Source organism: Sminthopsis crassicaudata, chromosome 5, assembly GCF_048593235.1.
Source record: "Sminthopsis crassicaudata isolate SCR6 chromosome 5, ASM4859323v1, whole genome shotgun sequence".
In the NCBI taxonomy this organism is placed as follows: Eukaryota; Metazoa; Chordata; class Mammalia; order Dasyuromorphia; family Dasyuridae; genus Sminthopsis; species Sminthopsis crassicaudata.
Window position 1 is genome coordinate 52725116 of NC_133621.1, and position 12783 is coordinate 52737898.

The window sequence follows — 12783 nt, forward strand, 5'->3', positions numbered from 1 at the left end:
TTACTTTACTTTTTGTACTAGTCCTGAAGTTGCTTTCAAGGGTTTAATAATTAAAATCATTCTAAAAGATTAGGATAATTGTAGTATTTAAGTGGTTATCTCATGCCCATCATCTCCACTGTTCTAACTTCCTTCCATACTCATTGGTGAGGCTCTTGAGTTCTGTTTTACTTATCTTCAACATCATAGGGAGATTCTGTCATTTACTTAGTACAGATACAAGATAAAGACGTCTGGTTTCACACTTTAGGTCCTTTTTTCACAAATTAATGCCATGGTTCCTTCCCACCCTCCCTCTCTCCACCCACCTCACAATCAGGGAGTGGAAGGAACCGTCAAGTTCTGTGATTGCTCATAAGCCTATCTATATCGCTTTTCCAACTTGGGGGCACTTTTAAAATGAGAAGCTGTAATGGATTGTGCTACTCCCAATACAAATGTTAAGTTCTTGGAAACATCCCTATTTCATCATTTGTGCTATAATTGCTTCCCATTTAAAATAATTCCTTACTTAAATCTGGTCTTAAGAGTTAACACTACATTAATCCACTATATTGTATCTCTGAAATGATGTCTAGATATTACGACTTCTATTTTCTAATCAATCAATTCAAACTGCTTTTGAAAGGCTTCTTTCGAAACGTGACTTTTTTTTAAGGGAAGGGTAACTTCTTATGGTTTTTCTCTTATATTAAACTTTCGGGTCATTTAAAATGTTTGCTCCATGGCAGGAGGAGATCTGCCCCCCCCCCCAAAAAAAGGCTTGAAACGCGGACGTTTCACATGTACTTAGAGGGGATGGGTGGTTCCCCCTAACTCGGGCTCTCCAAACTCACAAATCGGCCGAAATGCCCCCCCCCCCCGTGAGAATGGGGCCACACCCCTTCACTCCGGAGCGAAGCCCCCTACAGAACGGAGCGGGAAGGAGCTGTCCCCAGGAAGGAGGGGCACCTAGACATCCTTCGGAGCAGCCCCTTATCCGCAAGCTGGGTGAAGACTTTGTAGGAAAGGAGCCCATACACACTGGACAAGAGTTTGTCTAACGGTTTCGGAAGCGGGGCGTTGGAGATGCTCGTCTCCGAGCATCCCGAGTGATTCATCTCCCGTGAGTCACCCTCCCCTCCCCCTGCATTCCTTCTCTCCTCCGCCACAGCCTCCCCTCCCTCGGCCTCCAGACGGCCCGATGCCGGACAAACCCCGCAGGGTCCCCGGACACGAGGACGGCCCAGCAGGAGAAATGAGTCCGCAGCAGCGAGCCCATCCCTCCTCTTCCGGGAGGCACAAAGGGGAAGTAACAATGCCTCAAGAACTTCATTTTCTCAAGTGCACGCCCCCTCCTCCCTCCTCCCAAATCTCGGGCTTCTTTCTCGCTGCCTCCTTCCCTCGGGGCGGATAAATCTCTGTCCCCCTCCCCCCGCCCTCCCCTCCCACTTGGCCGGGGTCTCTCTCCACTCTGGTCCTTCCTGGCGGAGTCCCCTTGGCTCCCGCTGCCTCCCTTTGGCCTTTCTGGCCGGAGGCCAAGATGCCCCTCCCACCTCCTCCCCGTACGCCCCTTTGGAAGAGCTCCGCGGACCGCTCTCCGCCTCTTCCAATCTCCAGTTCCGAGCGGGTCCCCCAAGTTCTCTAAGCTTTCTCCCGCTTCTTTAAGTGCCCCAAGGTGGGAATCACCCCCTCCCCCCGACGCTAATCTGCAGGATTCCGCGCCCAGCCCCAAAAGTAACGGGATCGGGCTCTCCGCCCAGTTTGGGGGAGACAAGGGAGGGCTGAGGGCGGCGCCCCCGCCCACCCTTACCCCACCCCTCCACACCCCCCGCGTCCCCTCCCCGCTCTGTCCTTTCTCTCTGGGCCCCCATTGGCTGGCGAGCGGCCGGGGATTGGCCGGCTGCGGGGGGCCCCCTCCGCCGATATAAGAACCGCGGGCGGAGTGGGGTCCCGCTCTCCGCTGCTCCAGTCGCCCGGGTCTCCTCGCCAGCCGCAGCCTGCCCCGCCGCCGCCCCTCTCTTCGCGACTCGCGCTCCCGCAGCAGGCACTGCCACCAGCCCAGTCCTCCAGCATGTCCACCCGGTCGGTGTCCTCGTCCTCTTACCGCAGGATGTTCGGCGGCAGCAGCGCGGGCGGGCGGCCCAGCTCCAGCCGCAGCTACGTGACCTCGACCACCCGCTACAGCCTGGGCAGCGCCATCCGGCCCAGCACCACCCGCAGCGTGTACTCGTCGTCCCCGGGGGGCGCGTATGCCACGCGCTCGTCCGCGGTGCGCCTGCGGAGCAGCGCCCCGATCCCCGGGGTGAGGCTGCTGCAGGACTCGGTGGACTTCTCCCTGGCCGACGCCATCAACACGGAGTTCAGGAACACCCGCACCAACGAGAAGGTGGAGCTGCAGGAGCTCAACGACCGCTTCGCCAACTACATCGACAAGGTGCGCTTCCTGGAGCAGCAGAACAAGATCCTGCTGGCCGAGCTGGAGCAGCTCAAGGGCCAGGGCAAGTCGCGCCTGGGGGACCTGTACGAGGAGGAGATGCGGGAGCTGCGCCGGCAGGTGGACCAGCTCACCAACGACAAGGCCCGGGTGGAGGTGGAACGGGACAACCTGGCGGAGGACATCATGCGGCTCCGCGAGAAGTAAGAGCGCCGGCATCCTCCGCCCGCGGGTTCCCCGGGCCGGGTCTCCCGCTTGGGGAGGGGGAGGAGGGATGCAGCCGGGCGCTCCATCCCCGCGGGCCGGGCTGCCACGCCCTGGGGCCTATGGGCGTGGTGCAGGAGGGAGCCGGGCTGGGAAGGAGAAGTGGGCGCTGCGGCTGGGTATCCGTTCCGCGGCGGCCCCGCCCTTCATCCATCCTGCCCTGCGCCGGCCAAAAAAGTTACCCCCGTTTGTCTCCTCCCGTTAACTCTGCCCCGGTTGGAAGCGGGAAAGGCTTCCGCTAACTTTTCCCAAAGTTTTCTCCTCCCCGCTCTCCGGGAGAGCCTCGGAAAGAAAGAAAAGATGGCTGGGGGGCGGGGGGCGGAGGCTAGACAAAGGGCCTTGACGCCCCGGGCCGGGCCATACTCCCTCACTGCTCGCCCCTCCGGACCCCGCTGCCTCGGTCCCCAGGGGCCCGCAGCTCCCCCCACCCAGAGAAGCCCTTTAGGAAGGGCCGAGTCAGTGCTTTTCCCGGGTGGAGGGGGGGGGAGGGGTTGTGGTTGGGTGTGGCTGCCTGTCCCGCGGTTTCCCACTTCCTCCGGCTTGATGTGTCTCTGTTTCAGGTTGCAAGAGGAGATGATGCAGAGGGAGGAAGCCGAGACCACCTTGCAGTCCTTCAGACAGGTTTGTAGCCTCCCTTCCCTGCCGCCCCCCGCCCGAACCTCTAAAGTGGGTCCCGAACCCAAACTCCGCTGGAGCCGCCTGCATCCAGGCTGTGGGCGCGGCCCTCTAGCGGTGGCCGGCTGCCAACTGCCAGCGCCCCGGGAGCTGGGGGATTTGCCTCGGTGTCCCCGGGGAATACAAAGGATGGTAATGTAATCCTCCGTGGCTTTTAACTTTGTTTCAAGTTTTCCCTCTGCGGGCCAGGCTTTCATTTTTCCCACGCTTTCCGACATTCAGATTTGAGCAGCCCCAGTTTGAGTGGGATCGCCGCTTGCTGAAGTCAGACCAGTTTGGCATCTCTCTATTGTATCCAGGCCAAAAGAAGTGCAACATACGGGGCTCCAAAGTGAAGTAGAGGTGGTTTTTTAGAAGAACTTGCTACGGATAAATAGATTCAAGGCAGAAACTAGGAGGCAGCTGGGAGGAGCGAAGTCATGGTGTATAGTAAAGTAGATGGGGCATAAAACAAAAAGGCTCCCACATACAACTGGTTTTTTAATCTTTTAAGGGTGAAAAGGGACCATCTGTCCTGACTGTAGAGTATTAATGGTTTCTATGGGATTCACTCTGGAATGTAGATACACGCATTCAGGCAAGTGGGGTCGCCGCAGACAGAGAATGGGAGCCTTTGTGCTCCCAGGGAAGCCTGCAACAGGCTGCATTCTTACAGAATATGTAATCAGAGAAGCACCGTTTTAATTGGAGACGAGTACTTTATAACAGAAAGTTATACTTAAACCTGAGCGGGACATTAGAGATGACGTTAGAACTTTTAAAAGAACTTTCGTCAGGGCTGGTCTTGAAAGGAGCTCTCTTTCCTTCTGTTTGCGATTTCCTTTTCCAGAAAAAGTTTTTCTTTAAAAAGATGCTCTCGTGGATGAGGAGGAAACAGACCTCATGAAGCTGAACTTGGATCTCAGCTGACGGTTTTGAAGTAGTTACGTAATGCTCCAAAATTTTAAGAAATCTGAGCTTGTGTGAAGAGAATTGAAAAGGAAGGGACAGCTAGGTGACACTGTGTTGGAGTCCTTTGGTTTTGTCCCCCCTCCCTTGAAGAAGAATGTGTTAAAATACATGTAAATAGGGCAGCTAGGAGACCTAGTGGAAAGAGCCTCAGCTCTGGAGGGAGGAGGACCCAGGTTCAAATTCAGCCCTGTATTTACTGTGACATTGGGCGAGTCCCTAACTACCTTTAAAACAAAAAGGGAAAGGAAGTGCAGAATGGTTATTACTTAATTAAAACTTTAATTTAATATAGGCACTTTTTAGAGCATACTGTAAAACAGTGCTCCTCAAACTTTTTAAATAGGGGCCAGTTCACTGTCCCTCAGACTGTTGGAGGGCCGGACTGTAGTAAAAACAAAAACTCACCCTCTGTCTCTGCCCTTCAGCCCATTTGCCATAATCCAGGGGGCTGCATAAACGTCCTCAGCGGCCACATCTGGCCCGAGGGCTGTAGTTTGAGAGCCCCTGCTTTAAAAGTTCATTATTAGATTAAGATGCATTCTAGTTTGTCCTTGATGGAGGTGGTTAGGGTATTGAGGGCTGATGTATATGTACATACAAAAATATACTCACACCAGGACAAGCTATGAAATGTAGGATAACGAGAAGAATGAAAGACCTGAAATTAGAGGACTCAGAGTCAAATCTTGCCTCTACCATTTCCTGCCTGTGTGATCTAGGGCAAATAACTTAACTTCTCTATGTCTAGTTTTCTTAACTGGAAAGTGAAGGGATTAATCTAGATGACCTAAAGAGTTATTTATATCATAAAACAGATCGTAGAAATGGACAGAAAAGAAGACTAGAGTAATACAGTTCTATTTTGAAGGATTAGAAGAAAAGCAGTGATTTTGATCAGGTTTTCATTCACTTGAGTTTGTAATTATCATCTTCTGCTCATAGTACAGTGTTTTTCTTTTAATTTGCAAGTCACAATCTCAGGGTAAAGATGGCCACCGACCATATGACATTCCCCCCTCCCCCCGCTGGGGTTAAGTGACTTGCCCAGGGTCACATAACCAGGATGTATTAAGTGTCTGAGACAGATTTGAACTCGGGTCCTCCTGATTCAAGACTGGCGCTCTGTCCACTGCGCCACCTAGCTGCCCCCCATATGACATTCTTATAACCATTCAGAAACAAAAGTAGATTTGCCAAAAGATAAGATCATGACATTTTGTAGAAAAAATGAGCTGATGTCTTCGATCATTTTGACACCTGTATACTTATAAACAGGTGATAAATTTAATTATCATGTAGTCTTCACATCTTCATTAGATTCAGCAGGATATTCTGGGCCAAAGAAGCAGTATAGTAAAGAATTCAGAAGGTGAAGATTCTGGTATTGTCATCCATTAGTAATTACTTAATAACCCTGACAAGTCATTTTTGTTTCTTCCTTTTCCGTTTTGAAATGGAGCTAGTGGCTGCCCTCTAGATGTCTTAGGTTTACTAAAAAGGATTTGAACACTAAGAAAAGCTCAGACATCTGGAAAAGCAGTATTTAAATAGAAAAAAAAATATGTGCACCCAATTAACCAATAATGCTTAGAGTAATTTAATATCAGTGGTAATAGAGAAGACATTTTCAATCTCAGGACTTAAAATGGAACTTAATATGTTCTTTTCCATCTTGGATCAATAATGACTCATGTGTCACTTTACTTTGAGAGAGATTGAACTGTTTTCCATAACTATTCTCAGAGCTGAACAAAAAGCAAGTCAATTTCTTTTTCGCTCAAAAATTGAATCTTTGTTTTACTTACCAGCTACTCAATTGATTTTTTTTCAATGAAAGTTAAAGTGTCTTTGAATTTTGTAGAATGGAAACTACACCAGATATTCTTGAAGGATAAAAATATACTAATTTCTGAAGTCTCTCTCCAAGGTCATACATTCTGATTTTAAAAGGTGACTTTTTACAGATAGTTAGTAAATCTGTTACATGTTGAGACAAATGAAGGTAATAGGAAGAGCTCTACATACACATTTCTTTTTAAGTGTAGGAATGAGGTTCATCTTAAGCAGTCATTTCAAAACAAGTTCTAGTAATTGATTTGAAGGAAAAGGATGAAAACACCCTTAAGGTTCTCAGAAAGGGCAGGTGCAGCTCAGAGGCCAAATAGGTGACAAAGATAAATGAGTGATGTTTACCATTTCTTCATTTGCTCTCTTAGAGTACTGAAAGCGTTAAGAGAACTGAAATACCAGACAAAGCTCATAAATCCTTGGAAACAGTGATACCTAAGACTGTATTTTAAAAGATTAGGTGTAGGGCACCTAGTTTTGAAACTTTGTGGTTCAATGGGTGTCCACCTTCATATACACACACACACACACAACAAAACAAAAATAAATCTTGGGGAAAAATCAGGTTGGTGGTGGTACAATGGACTTGGAGTCAAGAAGACTCAACTTCAAATAGTTGTGTCACTTCACCTCTGCTTGCCTCAGTTTCCTTATCTGTAAAAAAAAAGATAACAGGATCTATCTCAGAGCTATTAGGATAAAATGAGGCACTTAAAAGCACTTTGAAAACCTTAAAGTACAATATGAAAACTAAATATTAGTCTTATATTGCAAGCTTCAAAAATAGACTTAATTATTGCTCATCTCTTGTACTTTGTTTAATTTACTATTGTCATATGAAATCTGATCTTAAGACCTTTGTAATAATAAAGAAAAAGTTCCTCAAATATTTTTAAATGGAAAAAAAGTTACTTCAGTGGAATAAATAGAGGTAGAACAGCTGCCTGGAACCATTTGGTTTTGTTCAACATTAGGATGCCTAGTTTCTGTTCTGTGCATTGCTATCACAGTTTCATAACTTAGTCAAGGGCTGACATTCCACAGAAATGTATGCATTTCTCCAAAATCCAGTTTTATAATTGACATAGTTGGGATATTTATCACAAAATTCATGTCACAGAAGGTGACACTTGAGTGAAGTCTTGAAGAAAACTAGGATATCTGAGTTGTTAGGAGTAAAGAGGTATTTAGAAAATAATAAGGGAAGCAAATAATGGATTTTGTTGTCCAGCATGTCCTTTAAATGAACAGACAAGTGTAATTAATTTCAACTACTGTTTTTCCATCAAAAAGCTTTTGTTACAACTTCTGTAATCAAAGATAACACAAATTTATGTATGACTTGAAGTTTTACAGTATAGTTTTCCCATACAACAAACCTAAGATGCAAATAATGCTGGTGTGATTATACTTAGCTTGCAGATGAGGAAATGTAGACTTAAATGGGTAAGCAGATTATCCCAGAGTTGCATAGCTAGTGTCTGATCTGGGATGTGAATCCAAAGTTTTACACTACTTGATAGCTATTAATCTTAATCTACATCTTCTCCATTTAGTAATCATAGAGATGAAAAAAGATCTTTTTGAAATCCAATTTTTTGCGATAATATTCCCAGATATTTGTGATGAGTTGAGTCAACTCTTACACTAAAAAACCTGATTTGCTTGTGAACTTTTATAATTGCTTTCCAGAATTGTTCTGGAGCATCTATTGAACTAAAGTGGTCGTTGAAACAAAAGCTTTTTTGGTCATAAAAAGTAGTAAGAAAAGTTGATGTTTACATAGCACCTACTAATGTGCCAGGCCCTCTGCTATCAACTTTATAAGAGTTATTTATCTCAGTTAACCCTCACAACAACTTTGGGAGGTGGGTGCAATTTCTAAGTCCATTTTATAGATGAGGAAACTGAGGCAGGTAGCAGTGAAGTGAGTTGGCTAGGGTCACACTGAGGCTATATGTGAACTCAGGTCTTCCTAACTGCAGACCCAATATTGTCATTAACTATGAATCTAGTTGCCCCATACTTATGTTAGTTAGAATGATGTATATAAATGTAACTTGGAAATTAACCAGTTTTTTCATATAGTTGCAAACTTAATTATCCTTATTTTAATAGAATATATAAAAATCCCAATTTAGTACTTTCTAACAGAGAATAAAGTAGGCCTCCCTTGGATCTCATCCAGACTCTCAATATAAAATGATTGAAGCTAGAGGATTACATAGGACATGGGTTCCCAAGGTCAGTCTCGCAGAAAGACCTCTCAGATATTTTCATTGAAGTAACAAAGTAATCACCAAAACTTGTCTTTTTTTAATCAGGATGTTGACAACGCTTCCTTAGCGCGTCTGGACCTGGAGCGTAAAGTTGAATCTCTGCAAGAAGAGATTGCTTTCTTGAAGAAACTTCACGATGAGGTAAATAGAACCCTCTGAAGGCTAATGAATTAAGAGACTCTTGCTGGCTTAAGTGAGTTGGTGGATTCATCCATCCACTGTTTTTTTTTCTAGGAAATCCAAGAACTGCAGGCCCAGATTCAAGAACAACATGTTCAGATCGAAGTGGATGTTGCCAAGCCCGACCTCACCGCAGCCCTGCGCGACGTCCGTCAGCAGTACGAAAGCGTGGCTGCTAAGAACCTTCAGGAGGCTGAGGAATGGTACAAGTCCAAAGTAAGAGCAAGAACCAGTGGGATTTGTTCCAATTGCACTGAGATACCTGCCCCTGCTCCTCAGTGGCTATAGTGTCCAGGATGATTTCTTTATTTTTCAGTAACTTGTCCTGCCCTGTTATTGAAATGGACTCCCAAAACTCACATTCTCAAGATTTATTTATTTTTTTTATTTGAATGAGGTGATTTGACCTAATATTGACCTAAAAATGTTAGTCAATATCCCTATCTATTCTTCATCTGACTTGCCTAACATTAACCTTGTTTTTAAAGAGTTTGTCTGACATCATTCAGTAGCTAAGGAAAATATTGATTAACTGGTCAAGTATCAAAGTTGAGTTGGAGCTCTTCCTAGGGTGTATGGTTACAAAGAAAGCAAAGGGAGGCCCTGCCCTCAGGAAGCTTACATTTTAAAGGAGAGAATGTATACGACGGCTAGGTCTCTCTACAAAATAAATTTTGGATTTCTTCTCCAACAGTTTGCCGATCTCTCTGAAGCTGCTAATAGGAACAATGATGCCCTGCGCCAGGCTAAGCAAGAATCTAATGAATACCGAAGACAGGTGCAGTCCCTCACCTGCGAAGTGGATGCACTTAAAGGAACTGTGAGTACAAAGTAATTTTAAAGGGAGAGGGGCAATAGCATTTGGCCTTGGCTTTCATTTCTTATCTTACAGTAAATCTGACGATTTCTTAAAGGAGTATATTCTCCTTTATAGTTAATATTTCTCATTACCATTTTTTGAAAGGCAAATCTCTTAATTAGTTGTAGATCCCCTACTCTGTTGACATAATGTAGGTATCATGTAATCATGTGTAAAGTCAACTTGAGTTTTAAGAGTAAGAGTAACCTAATGCATTTAATGGTAAATCTGATAATTTACTGTAGAGAAAGAATAGTCAAGAGATGGAATTTAGAATGAAGAGATAGTCTAAAATATGTGATATTTCAGAATAAATTAAAATTAATAGACTAGAAATCTGTGATTCTGTATCTTAGATTAATCTTTCCTAACAAGAAAGGACTTGGTACTCTACCTCCTTTTCTCAACCCTCCCCAAATAAAAGTGATATTTTGAAGGAAGATATTTTTAATAGTCACCAAAATTGATTCAAGTCATTGAGTAAAAATATCTCCATATTTGTGTTTAAAAATAAGTGTAACTTTCTTCAACATGAAGAGAAAACTTATATTAAACCAAAAGCTATCACCTGGGATTCTTCTTTCTGTGAATTAACATTAAAGGCCTTTCTCAATTCTTCCAGAATGAGTCCCTGGAACGCCAGATGCGTGAAATGGAGGAGAACTTTGCCGTTGAAGCTGCTAACTACCAAGACACTATTGGCCGCCTGCAGGATGAAATCCAGAACATGAAAGAAGAAATGGCCCGTCACCTTCGTGAATACCAGGACCTGCTGAATGTCAAGATGGCTCTTGACATTGAGATTGCTACCTACAGGAAACTGCTGGAGGGGGAGGAGAGCAGGTAGAGAATGGGCATCTGGGTGTACGATGGGCTTCCCTGGTTTAGAACTAAAGGGCAGTGTGGGGGATGGATTGTAACCACATGCAACAAAGGGGTATTTTAAAGGAATCATTTGTAAGTTAGGTCCTTAGGGAATGGGATTACTGCCTACAAGTATGGCTTTCCCCAAAGCCTGTGTTCATGGAGCTGTTGCTGTAACATAACTCTTGCCCTGCTTTATTTTCTTACAGAATTGCTCTGCCTCTTCCAAATTTTTCTTCCCTAAATCTGAGGGGTAAGTTCTTGCTTTTCATTTGTAAAAATCAGAAGCTCATAACCATTGGACCATTTTGTTTTCTGGGAAAGGTCATTCTTTGTTAAGAGTGGATCTGATAATGGCATGGTGGAACTGATTCTACTAAAATCCAGAGTCTAGGACTGTTTGTTTATGGGATGCATGTACATCCAAGTCCTAAATGGGAAGTGCTCGATCCCGAAACTCCTCATTATCCTCTTATTGCCATCATGGTTTAAACATGTACCTTTTTAAATCAGTGAAGGGCTCTTAAAGCACAACTTAGATTTCTTCATGGTGAATCATTATCTTGAACAGCTATAAAAAATAACTTTTATAACTCTTCACTTAAAACTTTTATGTTGCATTTGAATTTCATTTTCTCTTTCTCTTGTGTGTGTTCTCTCCTCAGAAACCAACCTGGAGTCACACCCTATGGTCGACACCCATTCAAAGAGAACACTCCTAATTAAGACTGTAGAAACTAGAGATGGACAGGTTGGTAGCCCCTGAATGAAGGGATGGGCGAGCTAGGGGAGGATCCAAAAGTCTTGCTACTGCCCAGATATACCCAAGCTGCACACTAGTCAAACTCTAAAGAGTAACCAGAAGTCCCATCACCTCCTATTCCGTACGCTCACTCCACTAATTCTTTAAGGGCTACCTCAAGCGGGAGGCTTGATGGCCCTCTTCCTGTGAGACCTCACAAGGATGCTGGTTCACCTGGCCTCTGTGTAATTTTAGTTGTTTAAATGCAACCTTTTAAAGTTTGAATCTTCACGCTCAGGCTTAACTGCCGAGATGAAATGAAGAGTAACTGAAGGTTTGGAGGAGCATTGCATTTGTGAAGCATGAAAAAAGATGGATCAGGGAGCCAGAGTCTGTTAGGGGCAATGCTGGAGTAGAGTAATCAGTTCCTCCCCCCGCTACTCTGGGGTACAGGGTATCTCTTGCATCTGGTCTCTCGGCACCTCCAAGTTTGCCTAATTATGATCAGGGGGATTTGAGGCAATCTTCAAACAAAATAAACTGTCCAAATCCTCGCACGTGTGATGGTTGAGGTGTATTTGGAAGAAGGGAGGAGAAACAAGAATACCAAGGAGTTACATATTTTCCTGTGTGCTTCTGAGATACTGCTGGGCATCTGTTAGAGTCACTATAAAAATATCCATCTGTATTCTTGCCCACGGACGTGTTAAACACTCAGGGAGAAACATATGCAAATAGGACAAAGGTATTTCACTCCCTTTTACAGTCTCTACTGCACATAAGTAACCTGGACATATACCCCGTCACTGGGAAACTCCCTCCTGAAAAATGCATTTTAGAAATCATAACATTGTATCCATTCATGGGCCAACATACACAGTCTTTGTAGTTCCAACTCTATTCTCTAACACCATTCTGTTACTTTTTAAGTTTGGGTGGGAAAGTTATGAACATCAAAGCTCATTTTATTCCAGAGGATTTTGAAGTTTTAGATCCTAGTACTAAGTTTAAATTGCATTTTGAGTCTAAATTGTATTTCCTTTTTTTTTTTAATAGGTCATCAATGAAACTTCTCAACACCATGATGATCTGGAATGAAAAGTGTGAGCTGACTGCAGTAGAATCTTACCAGCAAGAAGAAAAGAGAATTCCATATGTTAAAGAAACAGCTTTTAAGTGCCTTTCTGCAGTTTTCCAAGAGCGCAAGATAGATTTGGTTAGCTATAACAGAATAGGCTTTAGTTCTTATGAACTGACCCTCGTAAAAGATTTAGAAAGTTTACAACAAAATCTAGTTTACAATGATATCTTGTGCTACAATACTTTTTTAAGAAGTGTTTTTGAATACCATAAAACTGCTTTTTATTTCCAGCCAGTGTCTGACCAACCTATTACTGCTTCAATAAATCTTTGGAAAATATTGTTTCTGCTCTTGTTTTTCATTTTTGAAATAAGCCATTTCTTTCTAAATGGGTCATTTTTGATCAGAACCTTTTTATGAGTCTAGCACTTTGACTTGGTAACTGTTTTCCTGATGATTTCTTTAGTTTAAAAGTGTAGTTGCAAACTACAGAAAGCCTTTCTCCATTCTCCATTTCTCCATCCAGTTTCTCATCCTCAGAAAGAACAATGGGCACTGAATCAAAGTCTGATATTTAAACAACGTACTTAAGGTCCAGATAGACATTCTTATTGACTCCCACCA

General features: G+C 44.1%; 1 protein-coding gene across 1 annotated transcript; it reads left to right on the forward strand.

The window, feature by feature from the left end:
* Positions 1-1601: 1601 nt before the first annotated feature.
* On the forward strand, positions 1602-12498 carry VIM (vimentin). The gene is made up of 9 exons (XM_074266716.1): positions 1602-2619; positions 3241-3301; positions 8479-8574; positions 8668-8829; positions 9308-9433; positions 10095-10315; positions 10546-10589; positions 11002-11087; positions 12135-12498. The coding sequence occupies exons 1-9, from the start codon at positions 2054-2056 to the stop codon at positions 12174-12176; spliced, it is 1404 nt and encodes a 467-aa protein (XP_074122817.1). The 5' UTR covers positions 1602-2053; the 3' UTR covers positions 12177-12498.
* Positions 12499-12783: the final 285 nt, after the last annotated feature.

Bases quoted from the DNA above. Each gene is read 5' to 3' on its own strand.
- VIM (XM_074266716.1), top strand. From the start codon at position 2,054: ATGTCCACCCGGTCGGTGTCCTCGTCCTCTTACCGCAGGATGTTCGGC. The intron at 3,302-8,478 runs GTTTGTAGCCTC...TTTTTTAATCAG, and splicing joins CCTTGCAGTCCTTCAGACAG to GATGTTGACAACGCTTCCTT. The intron at 11,088-12,134 runs GTTGGTAGCCCC...TTTTTTTAATAG, and splicing joins TAGAAACTAGAGATGGACAG to GTCATCAATGAAACTTCTCA.